Here is a 17,671-nt window from a genome sequence, read left to right as displayed (position 1 = left end):
AACTTCTAAAAGTTATTTATGGAATTCCCAAATTAAAATAAGCAGACAAGCAAACAAAAACCCTATAAGCAGTGGGCAAGTTACTTAACCTTTCTGCTTTTTCAGTTAACTCCTCTACAAAATGGATACTAAAAACACCTACTTCATAGGATTGTTGTGAGGATTAAACAACACATAGTACTGAAAAGTGCTTGGGACAATGCCTGGCACATAACAAATACTAATAAATGCAAGCTACTTTTTTCCTAGTATTTTTAAAGATTCTGAATAAATATTTAATTTTAGGACACCCAACTGCTTAGTGTAAAATTAATTTCTATATTTCGATGTGTCAGCATGTTATAGCACTCAAAAAATAAGGTATAAGGTTATTGATCAGCCATGATTTTTTTAACACATGGAACACAGTAATGATCTGGGCAATGACTTCACGGATAAAAATTATAATCAGTTTCAAACCTCAAGGTAAACAAATTCCTAAATTACTCTAGACATACATATCATTGCCCATACAAATTAAGCTACTGTAAGTTGGCTTTTGGTCCAAAGCACAAGAAATAAAGTGAGCTGGATGCCAGCCTATGAATCACCGGTGAGGCTTTCACTCTGCTGCAGATAAAACAGCATTTTAGCACTGTGGCACCTAAAACAGGACTTGGGCCTAAAATCAAAAGATGATGAAACACATCTACTGCTAATATCTTAAACTTGGCAGAAAATAAGAAACACTTGGAGGTCTTGTTAAAAGATGATTCCCAGACCCCAATTCAAACCTAATTATTAAACCTACTATTTAATTATTATAATTCAAAGTTTCTAAGGGAAAACCCTAATAATCTGTATGTTTAACAATAGCTATCCCTCAGTCAGCTCTGGCATATGTTTTGATTGTATCTCCTACATTTAAAGTGTACTGTCATAAATGTTTATACTATAAAGTATATACTTGTACTCCTTCCTACCAATCCTTCTATTAAAATTAGTAAATTAGCTTAAGTTCATTTTCTAAGATAAAATTACATTTAAGTGAAAGTTTTGTTTTTTGGTGCATGCACTCGAGTCAAATACAACATATTTTGGAGACCGCTTCTATGGGGATGTAAGTCTGGATAGGAAATAGAGATGAAATAAAGATTTCACTTTGGTCTATTTAATAAGAAACAGAATGAAAGAAAAGTTTTTAAGTGTCTTTTGGCTCATTTCTCCTTAAATAGTATGGTGGCTTTTTTGAATGGTTTTCAATTTAAAAGCTCTCAAGTGAAAAAGGAAATACTTAAATCACTCTAGATTTACAACTTATCTTTTCTAGAGTATATTTACATTGCATTTTTAGGAGGTTTATTTAATTAAAAACTTGGACCTATATATTAACTTAATCCTTTATTAACCCACTGCATTGTGCTAAATATATTTCCCTTGGAAACTTACATTCAGCCTTGTGTCTTTGCCAAAGTAGAGAGAAACAATAACTTCCTCACTCTTCTTTTATAATCTGTTTAGTTCCAGAAGACTTTTCTTTCCCAAACTTGCTGCCACTTTAGAGTTGGCCACCACAACATGTCTCTGTAGCTGCAGGTCAGTGTTCTGGCCATTACACAAACTTAATCTGAATCCTTTCGTTTATCTTAGTATAAAAGTTCTTAATACCCAAACTTCATGTTTAAGGACCTCTGAATTTACCAACCTAACTGATTCACCTATTAATGAACACCACGACTCCTCTTCTCCAGCCTGGTTTTTAATGTCTCCCAAACTTACCTCGTACTTTCTTGCCTATGCCTTTTCTCCTACCACTCTCTCCTACAACTTTCTCCTGTCTTCCCACTGAGAAGCCTCCACTAGCTACCTCAATCCATAATAATTCTCCAGCAGTATTGAAAATCTGTACAGCTCCACTCTTCTGGTACTCATTACATAGGAGAAAGGCCCTGCATTACTGACTAGGTGTTGCCATCTTACTACTTTAGGTAGTAACTACTTTAAGTAGTTAAAAGTTTCTTCAGTCAGAAAAGGAAAGGTATACCAGAGAAGACATATTCTTAAATAATAAGTAACATTTTAAATCAAATTAGGATTTCACAGAAATCTGTGAAAGTAGAAGCACTATGAAATATGTCTTACTTTGAATGAAATCAGATTCCAGAATAAAAGTATAAAATACCACATCAAATTCATTCATAAGCAAGATATTGCAGCAGATGAAAGCAAAAATATAAAAGGTATTCAATATGGTTGATTTATAAAAACAAAGACTTTAAAATACAGCAAAATCTTTATAACACTTTGAAATGAGAATGATCATATCTTTTATCAATATATTTTCATTAGCTATGGTAAAGTACTTCAAAGGGGGTAAAATTCAAAGATGTTATGCAGTTTTCTTTTACAAAAACAGTTCTCACAAATTTGCTGTTCTTTTCTGTGATAGGTTTCTGAGAAGTATTTATCTGATGATTTTGAAAAACTTAGCATTCTGAGTTTTCTAATATATAAAGAATAGTATACAGTGAGAAAGTTACTACTCTGTAAAAGAAAGTTCTTAGATGATCATTTAAAATAGATGTTTGGATGTATTTACATCATTACATGACTGTTGTTGCCCCAAATCAATTCCAACTATAATGCTTGTATCTATGCCATAATTAGAATTTTCTGTTTAAAACATCCTTCATTTGGAGCATTTTAATGAGTTTTCAGTTAATTTGTTAAAAAACGGTTACTATTCAAGAAAACAGTGATTTCAGAAACAACAAATTTAGTCAAATTGAAAAAAAAATTGAAAATTGCAAATTTTTTATTAAAAATTTTTCAATAATACCTTAAAATTAAAAAAAAATAAAGCACATTCAGTCATACTGGTGTCATTAAAGTTTTACGCTGTTAAAATATTATTTTACTACATATTTTTGTTCTTTAGTTGCTAAAATCATGTCCAACTCTTTTGCGACCTCATGAACCATAGCCCATGAGGCTTCTCTGTCCACGGGATTTCCTAGGCAAGAACTTTGGGGTGGGTTGCCATTTCCTCCTCCAAGGGGTCATCCTGACCCAGGGATGAACCCATGTTTCCTGTATTGGCGGGCAGATTTTTTTACCACCAAGCCATCTGGGAGTCCATATAGTATTAGTGAAAGTGAAAGTGTCCATCACTCAGTCGTGTCCCATTCGTTGTGACTCCATGGACTGTAGCCCACCAGGCTCCTCGCTCCACAGGATTCCCCAGACAAGAATACAGGAGTGGATTGCCATTCCCTTCTCCAGGGGATCTTCAGGACCAGGGATCGAACCTGGGTCTTCCACACTCCAAGTAGATTCTTTACCATCTGAGCCACAGGGAATATTTCCAAATACTACTGTATTAGTACATGTACATAAAATAACAACTATACACATATTGGGGATATATGTTCAAACTTAAAAAACAAAGTCTGAATGGGTATGATAGAAGTCTAAGGATTCCTAGTTTTAGGTGTTATTTATTTTTAATTTGTGTTTGGTATCAGTTATAAAACTCATCTTCTTCTTTTGATCCTAATGGCTTGGCAGTTTTCTTCAACATCTCCTGGTCTGCTTCTTCCTTGCCATTCCTACAGTTTGCACTCTAGTCGATGCCTTCATCTGCTATTAGTCAGATAGCCGCACTAAGGTTTCTCATTTCTCCCTCTCCCCATTAGGGTGGTCTTGAAAAGGCTTTAAAATGTTAAGACCATGAAGAATTTAAGATAGAAGTATAAATAAAAACATTTCTTTAAACCTATCCTTTTGACCCATACGTTACTTCAAACACATGGTTGCATCATTTAGTAGATTAGGGAATACTGGAAAGAAGGCTGAGCTGAGAATAGGATTCTATAAACCTCAACTCATTTGAGCTTAATTTTCTGATCCATAAAATAAGGAATTATTGGATTAAATTTCTAAGGTGAGTCTCATCTTAAAATTATAAAAAATTCATTATTGCATATAAATTATCCATATTTCATTTTTAAAAATAACTAGAAATCATGTACTTATAAGTGAACTATTGGGGCTTTTGAAAAAATAAAAATATTTATGAGTTATTGTTTCCTATTTAATAAACCTGATTACATTTTTATACATCTAAAATTTTTAGGTAACAATGTAAATGTTACTTAGTTTTTCTTTGAAGGGGAAATCAATCATAAATAAAGTAAAGCCACCAACTCAGAGTATAATCAGATTTCAGAATTAATTGGTAGTTGCCATGATAATGGGCTTCCCTTGTGGCTCAGATGGTAAAGAATCCACCTGCAATATGGGAGACCTGGGTTTGATCCCTGGGTTGGGAAGATCTTCTGGAGGAGGGTATGGCAACCCACTCCCAGTATTCTTGCCTAGAGAATCCTCATGAACATAGGAACCTGGCGGCTATATATAGTCCATGGGGTCACAAAGAGTAGGACATGACCAAGCAACTACACACAGCACAGCACAGCACTTTCAATTTAAAGACAGAAAATTTAATTTCTGGATATCTTATTAAGAAACATTTACTTCTAATTTAGTTTAAAATTATTTTTACATAGAAAGTCTGAAGATTACAAAGAAATATATTTCTATGTGTGCTGAGTATGAAAGCACAACCTACCCAACTATCAATAATTTACAATAAGTAATGAAATGATATGGCCATCAGAGAAGTGCTATTGTTACAGTTCTAACCTGTAAGATAGACCCTGAAGTAGAATTAAGGTAGCTGCAAGATTTACTTGAGCTACCTTAAGGTTACCAGGCAAACTAAACATAAAATATGACTCCGTGAATAGGTCAGTCAAGAGAATAGGTCACAATATGGGTTATGCTACAAATTGACAAGTTACTTAAGCTCCAATAAATATTGTTGAATGAATGAATAAAATTTCTCAGGTTTTTGGTTTAATCATTTATTTAGAAATATTTTATCTGGGAAAATATATATTACTTCAAGTATTAATATGTTCAGATAATATGGGAACAAAATTTTGAAACTGCTTCTCACAGAATGCTTTGCTCTTAAGCTGATATTTGTTGTTCAGTCGCTCAGTTGTGTCTGACTCGTTGCAATCCCATGGACTGCAGCATGCCAAGCTTCCCTATCCTTCACCATCTCCCAGAGTTTGCTCAAACTCATGTCCATTGCATGGAGTCAGTGATGCCATTCAAATATCTCGTCCTCTGTCATCTCCTTCTCCTCCTGCATTCAATCTTTTCTGACATCAGGTTCTTTTCCAATAAGTTGGCTCTTTGCATCAGGTGGTCAAAATATTAGAGCTTCAGCATCAAGCCTTCCAATGAATAATCAGGGTTGATTTCCTTTAGGATTGACTGGTTTGATCTCCTTGCAGTCCAAGGGACTCTCAGGGGTCTTCTCCAACACCAGTTTGAGAAAGTATCAATTCTTCGGCACTTAGCATACTTTATGGTCCAATTCTCACATCCATACATGACTACTGGAAAAACCATAGCTTTGACTAGACGGACCTTTGTCAGCAATGTCTCTGCTTTTTAATATGCTATCTAGGTTTGTCATAGCTTTTCTTTCAAGGAGCAAGTGTCTTTTAATTTTATGCCTGCAGTGATTTTGGAGCCCAAGAAAATAAAGTCTCTCCCTGTTTCCATTGTTTCCTCATCTATTTACCATGAAGTGATAGGACCAGATGCTATAATCTTAGTTATTTGAGTGCTGAGTTTTAAGCCAGCTTTTACACTCTCCTCTTTCACTTTCATCAAGAGGCTCTTCAGTTCCTCTTCACTTTGTGCCATAAGGGTGGTGTCATCTGCACATCTGAGGTTATTAATATTTCTCCCTACAATCTTGATTTCAGCTTGTGCTTCACCAGTCCAGCATTTCACATGATGTTCTCTGCATATAAGTTAAATAAGCAGGGTGACTATATATACAGTCTTGACCTACTCCTTTCCCAATTTGGAACCAGTCTGTTGTTACATGTCCGGTTCTAACTCTTGCTTCTTGACCTGCATATAGCTTACTTAGGAGGCAGGTAAGGTGGTCTGGTATTTCCATCTCTTTAAGAATTTTCCACAATTTGTTGTGATCCACACAGAGAAAGGCTTTAGTGTAGTCAATGAAGCATAAGTAGATGTTTTTTGGGAATTCTCTTGTTTTTTCTATGATTCAATGGATGTTGGCAATTTGATCTCTGGTTCCTCTGCCTTTTCTAAATCCAACTTATACATCTGGAATTTCTCAGTTCACGTACTGTTGAAGCCTTGCTTGGAGTTATATTTAAAAACCTTTTAACCAGAGCTACAAAGGTCGTTTTGAATACCAAGATGAGAAATTTGCCAAATCATTTGGGAAATTTATTCCATGTAGTCTAGGGAGGGGACATGATCCAGGTTTTGAGAAGGTTTTAGTGAAATGTCAGTAGTTCTAAACATATTCCTATTAGCTAAAATAATAAAATCTGGGAGACACACTGGTCTTATGAAGACGATGAATATATACTCTCACTTCTTTCTGTGTGTGTGTCAGTTGCTCAGTCGTGTCCGACTCTTTGTGACCCCATGCACTGTAGCCTACCAGGCTCCTCTGTTCATGGAATTCTCCAGGCAAGAATATTGGAGTGGGTTGCCATTCCCTTCTCCAGGGCATCTTCCTAAACCAGGGATCGAACCCTGGTCTCCTGCACTGCAGGCAGATGCTTTACCATCTGAGCCACCAGGGAAGCCCCTCTAACTTCTTGGGGGAGATCAATCAACACTTGCCCTAGTAAAACAGGGTGGACATAACAAGCTATTTAAACTCCTCTCTTGTGGCTGGTTCTTTTACTTCTGATTATTTTTTGCTCTTCAAGATGCTATTGCAGTAAGATAGCCTTGGGCCTCCTCCTGTTTGGGAGTTTTTGTCCCCTATTTCCTCCACCTCCTTTCCCTACTCACACAAAGAAGGTCAAACAGATGGAAAAATAGGGTGGAGTACCAAGAAAAAAAAAATCTTAACTAAGGCCAACTTCTATGCTCAGTCGCTCAGTTGTGTCAGACTCTTTATAATCCTGTGGACTGTAGCCAGCGAGGCTCGTCTGTCCGTGTGATTCTCCACACAAGAATACTAGAGTGGGCTGCCGTTTCCTCCTCCAGGGGACCTTCCTGACCCTGGCATGGAACCCTGCATCTCGACAGAGCTCTAGCCGTAATGCTTTTAGATTACAGGCTGGGATTTTGTTGACTACTCCAGGGTCAATCTCTTCCCCCTCCCCAAATTAAACAATTGAACAAAAATCTATATAACATTTATTTTTCTCTTGATTAATAAAATGACACATGATCTTGACTTAAAAAGAAACAAATTAGGGAGATACACATAAAAACCAATAAATCTACCATTACTGGGCATCGTTCAATTCAGTTCAGTTCAATTGTTCAGTTGTGTCCAACTCTTTACAATCCAATGGACTGCAGCATGCCAGGCTTCTCTGTCCATCACCAACTCCCGAGCTTGCTCAAACTCATGTCCATTGAGTTGGTGATGCCATCCAACTGTCTCATCTTCTGTTTTTACCTTCTCCTCCTGCCTTCAATCTTTCTCAGGACCAGGGTCTTTTCCAATGAGTTGGCTCTTGGCATCAGCTGGCCAAAGTACTGGAGCTTCAGTTTCAGCATCAGTCCTTCCAAGGAATATTCAGGACGTGTTTCCTTTAGGACTGACTAGTTGGATCTCCTCGCAGTCCAAGGGACTCTCAGGAGTCTTCTCCAACACTACAGTTCAAAAGCATCAATTCTTTGGCACTAGCTTTATGGTCCACCTCTCACATCCCTATATGACTACTGGAAAAACCACAGCTTTGACTACATGGACCTTTGTTGGTAAAGTAATGTCTCTGCTTTTGGGCCTCATTAGTACTTGGATATTCCAAAGATCTTTAAAACTCTTGTGTCTAGAATGGAACTTACCTTCATTCTAGATCCTCCTCTTCCCCATAGGATCAATGCTCAGTTAGTGAATAGCACTACTCTACGTGGTTATTTCAAAGAAGGAAACGGCAACCCATTCCATTATTCTTGCCTGGAGAATCCCATGGACAGAGAAGCCTGGTGGGCTATGGTCCACAGGGTTGCAAAGAGTTGGACAGGACTGAAGTCACTTAGCACATACATCGTTACTTCAGCTTAAATGCCCAAGAATATACTTGATTCCTCCTTCCTTTCCTTACTTCCATCCAATCAGTACTATAATCTGAGATCTTAGTTGTTGATTATTGTGTGTGTGTACTTTTATTTAAAACTTATAGTTTCTTTTTTCAGAATCATTTCTGATATTAATAGGATTTTCATAACAACATATTAACAATAAGTGTGCTTACTTTTACTTATTTCTTCAGATCAGTCCTATTTTTTTTTTCCTGTAACCACTCTGTGTAAATTATTTACTTTGATCACTTCTAAATCAGCTGGTTTCTTTCTTTTGTTTTCCTGATAAGAGATGTAGCTGGTTTGTCTTCTAAGTATCTGGACTATTTATTTCTGTTGCCCTCTCTCATAAACTATAGGGCTTGGCATCTGTATTATTAAATAATATTTTCTCCCTTTAAAAACTCCAGATATTATTTGTTCTGGCATTTGTTACAATGAAGAAGTTCACTGCAGACCTGATTTTATTCCTTTGTGAGAATCCTAGTTTTTCTATGAGCCCTGCATCTGTAGGAGCTTTTTTTATCCTAAAATCAAAGACTGTAATAAGATATGGCTGTATGTAACTATGAATTGAAAATTAATTTTTAAAAATTATTTACTTCACTGGTTTGGTTTTTCTTAGAGCTAATCTGCTGTTGATAGCCTTCACTATACTTTTAATTTAGTGGTTTCCTCTCCATACAGTATTTTACTTCCATACATTCTTGAGGTTGTCCTTTCTTTTAAATTTCACTTCAGTTTCATGGAAGATACTTGAGACTCAACCACAGCAAGAACATAACTGATCCTTAAAACAAACAAACAAACAAACAAAAACCACCTTTTATCTTACCCTGTAACTGATGGTAATTCATGTTATATAGTCTCATTATTCATCTCTGCCTCCAGTATTTACAACAGAGAGCTGTTTTACTAATGGATAAAGAAGTCTCTGCCAAATTTTTCAAGTCCAAAGAGAAGGTAAAAGTTCCTAAGTATGATTTGTTAAGAGTAATGGCCTGTGAGGCAGTAAATCATGAGGAAGCTACAGCTGGACCTGTACAGCTGAGCTATTCAGAAAACTCTCTTACCTCTGGGTATTGGGACAGGCTGCATTTAGTTTGGGTCATACCATCATTCTCTCAATGAAAGGAATGCTCTCATGCAGAGCCATACATGCCATTTTTAATGTAGGTTTAACAGTCACATCACAATCTCTGTTCTGTTGGTTCTGCTGCACACCTAGGGTATTTTCAGGAAGCACCAACCAGAATGAGACTGGCCACATACCAAAGGCCCCACTATTTGCTATCTCCTCTGGCCTCTACTGTCACAAGCTGGTGGGGAGAGCCACGTATTACTGGATAGCACTGGACAGTTCCTCTCTTTTATCTCCGTCTCTCATTTCCCTATTTGATCACATTCAGTCAATCAACTGCCTATTTTATAGCATTCACAAGGAATTTTTTTCCAAATTTTACATTATTTTTGTCATTTCATTGGGAGTCTATTTAATTAAAATAACGGATTTTGGAGACCAAGTGTATGAATTCAATTACAAGCCTATGGAAAGCTCACCAACGAACAGATTAAAAATAATAATAATGAAGTTGGTGCATCACACGAGAAATGTGTCATCTTCTTATGTTGACGTAAAGAATAATTACCAGAAGCCAAGTACCAAGAAAGCAAGCTTTTAGGAGCCAGCACAGATCCTCCTCAACTTACATGGGGGTTAAGGCCCAATAAACCACTGTAAGATGAAAATACCGTAGGTCAAAAATGCATTTAATACATCTAACCTCCCAAACATCATAGCTTAGCCAAGCCTGCCTTAAAAATGCTCAGAACACTTATACTGGGCTTGTAGTTGGGAAAAGTCATCTATCACAAAGCCTATTTTATAGTAAAATGTAATGAATACCTCATGTAATTTATTGATTATATTGAAAGTGAAAAACAGAATGGTTGTCTGGGTACAGAATGGTTTTAAGTGTACTGGTTGTCTACTCTCATCATGGCATGGCCAAATGGAGCTACTGGGAGCTGCTGCCGCTGCCCAGCATCATCAGACAGCACCATATTTCAAAATGTGAAATACACTTTCTACTGAATGGTATGCTTTCACACCATCGTAAAGCTGAAAAATCCTAAGCTAAACCACTGTAAGTTGGGGACAATCTGTATATGGAACATCTTGCTCTAAGAATGAAGTTTCCTCTTGGAATAAAGCACAGAGAAAAATATAGTCAATGGATAAGAAGAATAAGTAATTTCTACCTAAACAACTCAAGGTTTAGGAAATCTGAAATTCACAGAAGAAAAGAATGAGTTTAAGAGGTAGGTTTTGATTTCATCGCGAAAAACAGAAATCCGAATAAAATGACTTAATGAGTTCACATACTTCACCAGACAGGCTATAGGCCTCTCTTAGGCCTTAAACCTGGTCATTTTTTTAAAGAACAATGCCAAACGAAGGACCCTATGCAGCAAATACAATTACTGTTCCCACTTTACAAACAATGAAACTGACACCGAAATTATGTAACTCGCCCAAGATGACAGAGCAGCAAATCGGGAAATGGGAAGGAAGTGGGTGGGGAAGAGAATGAACAATTAACTCACATCTGCCAAGAATGTTAGAACCTTGCTAATTCAAAGTGTGATCTAGGGACCAGCACCATCAGTATCACCTCAGAGCTTGTTAGAAATGCAGATTCTCAGGTCCCAAACCAGAACTACTGAATCGTTAACTTGGATTTTACTGAAATTTCCATGTGATCTTTATGTACACTGAAGTATGAGCAGCACTGTGTTTGTCCTACTTCTTGTAGAGAAGAAAGAGCATGATCTTAGCTGGTATGAATCTGTATGAAAGATGGATAGAAATGTACCACTTGGGAACTAGGGCTTGCACTAGTAGAAAGTACTAAAAAAAAAAAATTCAAAAGGGGACATTGGGTTTATCATTGGATTATCAAAGGTTGGTCTACAGCCTGGAGAATTCACAAGCTTACAAATGTGAGGTTTTAAAAAAGTATACACGATGGACTACATGTTGGCCTTTCTTGAGTCCCTTAGGGCACATGGCTGGGGAAGCACCAGCAACAGTGGTTCAGTTAGAAAATGAAGACTATTCTACAGATAAAGCTAAAATGGAAACAAAAGTTGAAATTTCTCCAAAGAGGCAGGAATTAGAGGCTTAGGAAAATTTAGAGTAGGAATCGGCCACAATATCACAAGTAGCAGAAATGCAGGGGTTGAAAACAAACAGGAGAAAGGGTGGGTTTTAGAATTTGTTAAGGAAATAGAAAACAGTGCAAACCTATCGAGGTTGAGGAACTCTCTCTATTGAGGAATTAATTATTTAGATAACTGAATGGAAACTCTGTTGACAAAGCGAAAAAAGGATATACCCTTCACAAATATTATGATTTCACACATTTAAAACAGAAGTCAAATACTGTCTCTCATCAACTCTAAAAACACTTCAGTATTTCCCACTGAAGTCATTTGTCACTTTCTAAAATACTTGCAATTTACAAAGGTTTGACTTCCTGTCTTTCTGTCTCTAAACTAGAATTAAAGTCCACAATAGCAAGACTTTTCTGGTTTTGCTTATTATGGTTTTTTTACAGCACTTAGTGCATAGCACACAGTGGGACCTAAATAAATATTTACTGAAGCAAAAATTCAAGAACAGATTGCTAAGGACACAAGTGTCAAAGGAAAAATGGAATGGAAAATTATTTTAAAATACCTGAATATAGACTCTAGCTAGAATGCAATTTCCATGAGAACAGGCGTTTTTACCTCTTTTGCTGAATGTAAGGATGGATACAATAGAAAGTTCAATATAATGTAACTGATTCTAAGGTGTGTTTTTTTCATATTTTTATAACACTGAAATCAGATTGTTTTACAATACTATCTGAATCCATGTCAGCCTGGTAATGGTTATGATGTAGTTGTCATTCTGAATGCAAGGACATTAAAGACAGCATGAAACCTTGCCAAACGGTTTACTGGTGATGGTATAGGTAACATTTAGGATAATTAATCTAACTTAATACCCCTGAAGCAGGAGTCAAAAGGTGACTAGTTAAACAGGAACTTATTTTAAGTCGTTTTAAGCTTTTAAAAACCCAGTACAAATGACTTTTAGTTCTTTTATTAATTATTTTAGGAAATGCTACATCACCAACACTTTCGATGCCACTGAACACAAAATAGTGTAGAAAAACAGACACTGATGACTGGAGAGGAAAAGCAATTCTAGAGTCAGATTCTGAGTGTGAAGAAGTTTTAGATATACCTTAGCCAATTAAGTTTGCTTATAGTTTTCCTATTTTAGGACTTCCCTGATAGCTCAGTTGGTAAAGAATCTGCCTGCAATGCAGGAGACCCCGGTTCGGTTCCTGGGTCGCGAAGACCTGCTGGAGAAGGGATAGGCCACCCACTCCAGTATTCTTGGGCTTCCCTTGTGCCTCAGCTGGGAAAGAATCCACCTGCAATGCGGGACACCTGGGTTTGATTCCTGGGTTGGGAAGATCCTCTGGAGAAGGGAAAGGCTACCCACTCCAGCATCCTGGCCTGGAGAATTCCATGGACTATATGTCAAAGGGGTCGCAAAGAGTCGGACACAACTGAGCGACTTTCACTTCACTTCCTATTTTATGTATGTACCAGAATGATCAATCATAAAAATCTGTTTTAACTCAATCTAAAACTCTTTAAGTAAACATGAAGTAAAAACTATAGGGGAGAGAAAGCACTGCACAACTTCTCTGTGACTCTGATGATTTCCTTCCTCAATGTAGAATGCAATATGTTGTCTGAACAATTATACCCCTAGGGGGAGCTCAAAGTCCATCTTCCTTTATGTGTGTGTGCTCAGTCACTCAGTTGTGTCCAACTCTGCAACCCCATGGGCTGTAGCCCACCAGGCTTCTCTGACCATTGGATTTCCCAGGCAAGAATACTGGAGTGGCTTGCCATTTCCTTCTCCAGGGGATCTTCCCAATTCAGGGATCAAACCTGTGTCTCCTGCATTAGCAGGAGGATTCTTTACCAGTGCGCCACCTGGGAAGCCCCACATCTTCCTTTATTCCACCCCCAAAAAGGGCAATGAGATACTGCCTGTGTAGTAAGCCACAGTACTATATACTGCTTTCCAACAAAATGGTAAAAAAAACATATGATCTTGTATCTATAGGTGACATCTTAGATCTTTAGTCATCCCCTTCTAGATTTACTCTTCATTCATAGAGTGTATGCAAAAACAAAAAGGAAAAAAAACCTGCCTCCTCTCTTGGGAAGGCTATTAAGGAAATAGATGAGAAAATCAGAAAATAGCCAAGGGAAAAAGTGGCATGGGGACAGACAGCCTGCTTCTAGTCTAAGCAAAAAGACTGCTTTTTCTATGGCTAAGTTCTGCATGGGGTTTTGCAATGAAAGCCTTTAGCAATAAAAAGCATGCTAGCAATAAAAGGATGTGCTTGGGAAGCTACAGGGGGTGGTGGCAGCAGGCTCCAGTCTAGCAAATAAGGAATTAAAATCTAATGTATAAACTGCTTAGAAATACAGCTAAAAGTTACCTTTAAGAACTTTCTTTTCTGCCAGTATAACAGAATCTTAAGCATTGCCATGTTAGGAAATCTAGAAGCTTATAATCAATATACTATTTTCAGGGGGAGCATAAGGGCCTGTTTCAAAGGTATATTAAAATGAAGTTAATAAACTGTTTTACCTGGAAAGATCCAAGAATATCCTTTAAGGGTTCTTCATAAAATTCATCTCTTCCAAAGAACAGCAGCAACTCAAAGAAACTCCTAGAAAGAATAAGTGAATGGATTGATTTTTTTTGCCCCAATTTAAAAGATTGTCAAGAAATAACAGTTACATAATACCAGATATTTAGCTTTAAAATAGTTGGCTTTGAAAAACTGTATTAATCATTTGAAGTGAGGTGACGTTAAAGTCACTCAGTCGCGTACGAGTCTTTGCAACCCCATGGACTACACATAGTCCATGGAATTCTCCAGGCCAGAATACTGGAGTGGGTAGCTTTTCCCTTCTGTAGGGGATCTTCCCAACCCAGGGATTGAACCCAGGTCTCTCCCGCACTGCAGGCGGATTCTTTACCAGTTGAGCTACAAGGGAAGCCCATTAATCATTTAGGATTCATGTTATGTTTTTGGTAAAATTATAATAAAAAGAAATATCAGTTCATTTCAGTCGCTCAGTCGTGTCCGACTCTTTGTGACCCTATGAACCGCAGCACGCCAGGCCTCCCTGTCCATCACCAACTCCTGAAGTCCACCCAAACACATGTCCATTGAGTCAGTGATGCCATCCAACCATCTCATCCTCTGTCGTCCCCCTTCTCCTCCTGCCCTCAATCTTTCCCAGCATCAGGGTCTTTTCAAATGAGTCAGCTCTTCTGAAGTTCTATATCAATACAATTACTTGAGTCTAGTAATAGGAGTAGTGTTAGTCACTCAATCGTGTCCAATTCTCTGTGACCCCATGGACTGCAGCCTGCCAGGATCCTCTCTAGGCAAGAATACTGGAGTGGGTTGTCATTCCCTTCGCCAGAGGATCTTCCCAACCCAGGGATCAAACTCAGGTCTCCTGTTTTGCAACCACGGGGAAAAAAATGCAGTGATATACCAGGTCGCAAAAATATGGCTACATATATCGAAATGATTAAAAAATCATAGTCCCACTTGACCCCAGTACAACAGACCCCAGAGAAAATGCAAAATCTAATTTTTTTTTTTCAGAGGGATATAGTGGTTAGTCGCTCAGTCATGTCTGACTCTGCAACTCCATGGATTGTAGCCTTCCAGGCTCCTCTGTCCATGGATTCTTCAGACAAGAATCCTGGAGTGGGTTGTCATTTCCTTCTCCAGGGGCTCTTCCCCAACCCAGGGGTTAAACCCAGGTCTCCTGCATCACACATGGACTCTTTGCCATATAAGCCACTAGGGAAGCCAGTGGGATATAAGGGGTGGGTAAAACTGACACAAAATATAAAATATATACACAAAAAAAGTTAGAGTCACAATGAAACTCTCAGTCAACATTTGTATTACAACAAAATCACCAATTCTATAGCTAAAAAGTAACACACCAGTCCTCAAATCCTAGGCCGATCTTGATTATCCCATTTATGATAAACTGTCCGAACTCTGTGAGTCCTCCTTTTTAAATGAGTTATTTGGAAAATACTGTTACTAAGTACTTTATGTGCCTTTAACAATTCATGAGTTCACACAGGAAGAAATATGACTTATTTCCTAATCATGAGCATGGAAAACTATTAAAAATTATTTAATATTTAGTAATCCTAAAATAGCACAAGTGACAAAACCCTATTTTTTTTTTAAATTTTATCAATCTAGAAGACTCAATTAGGAATACCTGAATATTTTTTAAACACTTTTGGCTCCCCTTTTTGAGGCATAATTGTCACACAATAATAAATTAGTTTCAGGTGTACAACACAGTGATTCAACATTTGTACATGTGAAGTGATCACAATAAGTTTAATTAACATCTATAACCACACATAGTTACAATTATTTTCTTCTGAAAGAACTTTTAAGATCTACTCTCTTAGCAGCTCTCAAGTATACAATACAGTGTTATTAACTGTGGTCACCATGCTGTGTAATCACATCCCTATGATTTCTTTTGTAACTGAAGTTTGTACCTTTTGACTCTCTTCGCCCATTATGCCTAACCCTCACTGTCCACCTCTGGCAACCACTAATCTGCTTGTATCTATGAGCTTGTTATTTTGGGGTTTTCTTGTTTCTTTTGGCTTAAAATATTCAACATATAGGTGAGCTCATGCAGTCTTTATCTGACTTATTTCACTGAGCAAAATACCCTTCAGGTTCATTCGTGTTGTCACAAATGGCAATACTGCATTTTTTAATGGCTGAATACTATTTATTGTGTGTGTATATATATACACACACATATATATACACATACCACATCTATTTTATCCACTAATCCACTGATGGACACTTAGGCTGTCCATATATTGACTACTATGAACAATGCTGCAATAAACAATTGGTGCATATATCTTTTTGAATTATTGTCTTTGGATAAATACCCAAGTATTATTATTATGCTGGATTGTATAACAGTTCCATTTTTAATTTCCCAAGGAACCTCCAGAATGCACCAATCTACATTCCCACTAACAGTGTACAAAGGTTCCCTTTTCTCCAGTTCCTTGCCAATGTGTGTTATTTTCTTTTTATTTTTGCCTTTATTCAAAGTAAATTGTAATAAAGACAATTTTTAATGCAAATGAAGAATGTAACAGAATTTTTTTAATTATATAAAAGACCTAGATATTACACAATAGTTACAAAGACCTTTCTAAATATAGCATAGTAACCATATTCCATAAATTGCTATATTTATTTATAAATTTGACTACTTATTAGTTTTAAATGTCAACAGAACAAAACCACATAAAAGCAGTCAAAAACAAAATAATACACTAAGAATCTTTGCTGATTTCCTTAATTAAAAAGCTTATACAATTTTTTTTTAACAACCTAGTAGAAAACTAGGAAGAAGACTACAGAAAAGAAATTCAAGTGGATTTTTTTCAAATATGAAAAGATTCCCTACTGTAACTAAGTGAAATTATTAAGATGAAATTTCATCTTTCCTATCAAATTTACAAAAATAAAAACATTGAAATATCATATGATGGCTCTGAAGTACAGAAATAGGCTCTGATATCTAGTTGGGGGGCTTATAAGTGGCACTACTTCATTTAAAGACAGCACAGTAATTGTCAAAGTTTAAAATGCACATATACCATTACACTTACCATTTCCAGTTAAAAGAATTTAATCCTCCAGATAATACACAAGTTCAGAAACATACATATATATGGATATGTATCCACAGATGGTTTGTAGTAGTAAAAGAATGGAAACATACTCAATGTCTACCACAGGGGACTGGGTAAATTAATTATAATATGTCCATAAAATGAAATATAAACATTAATGAGAATATTAGTGAGAATATGTCTACATCTGTATGAACAGATAAGGGGAAAAAATTCCAGGATATACTGTTAAGCAAAGATGGAGAAATCTATTCATTACATCATTACTGGTGCAAAGCAAAGGAGCGCATAAAGGACACATGTATACCAGTGCAAAATACCAGACTACCAGTGATAGCAACAAACTGGTAAAAAACAATTGCCTTACAAAGGGGAAGCAGAAACTAGAGGTCAGGGATGAAAAGGAGAATTATTTTTCATTATCAACCATTAAGCATTTATTTTACCATCAATAAGTCAGTATAAAATAGCACCATCAATGTATTTCTGGAGTCTTCTCTATCCCTATTAATAAAGCATTAATTCACATCTGTCTCATCTTTAAATTTCTAACAGACCCTATCTCTTGTCTTGCTATTGCACTTTACCATGTTCAACATAGCTGCCATTGTTATCTTCCTGAAACACAGAATGATCTAATTACTTAAA

The 17,671-nt window shown here is 36.8% G+C and overlaps 1 protein-coding gene across 3 annotated transcripts in view; it reads right to left on the bottom strand.

Moving 5' to 3' along the window:
- Nucleotides 1-17,671, bottom strand: part of ZNF654 (zinc finger protein 654) — an 88,713-nt gene that overhangs the window by 21,423 nt on the left and 49,619 nt on the right. For all 3 annotated transcript variants that reach the window (XM_043448833.1, XM_043448832.1, XM_043448834.1), the window contains one exon: nucleotides 13,883-13,964. In XM_043448833.1, the coding sequence (XP_043304768.1) occupies nucleotides 13,883-13,964 (82 nt within the window). Of the gene's footprint in view, nucleotides 1-13,882; nucleotides 13,965-17,671 lie in introns of those variants that run through there.

This window comes from Cervus canadensis, chromosome 27, assembly GCF_019320065.1.
Source record: "Cervus canadensis isolate Bull #8, Minnesota chromosome 27, ASM1932006v1, whole genome shotgun sequence".
NCBI lineage: Eukaryota > Metazoa > Chordata > Mammalia > Artiodactyla > Cervidae > Cervus > Cervus canadensis.
This window is presented reverse-complemented; position numbering and strand designations above follow the sequence as displayed.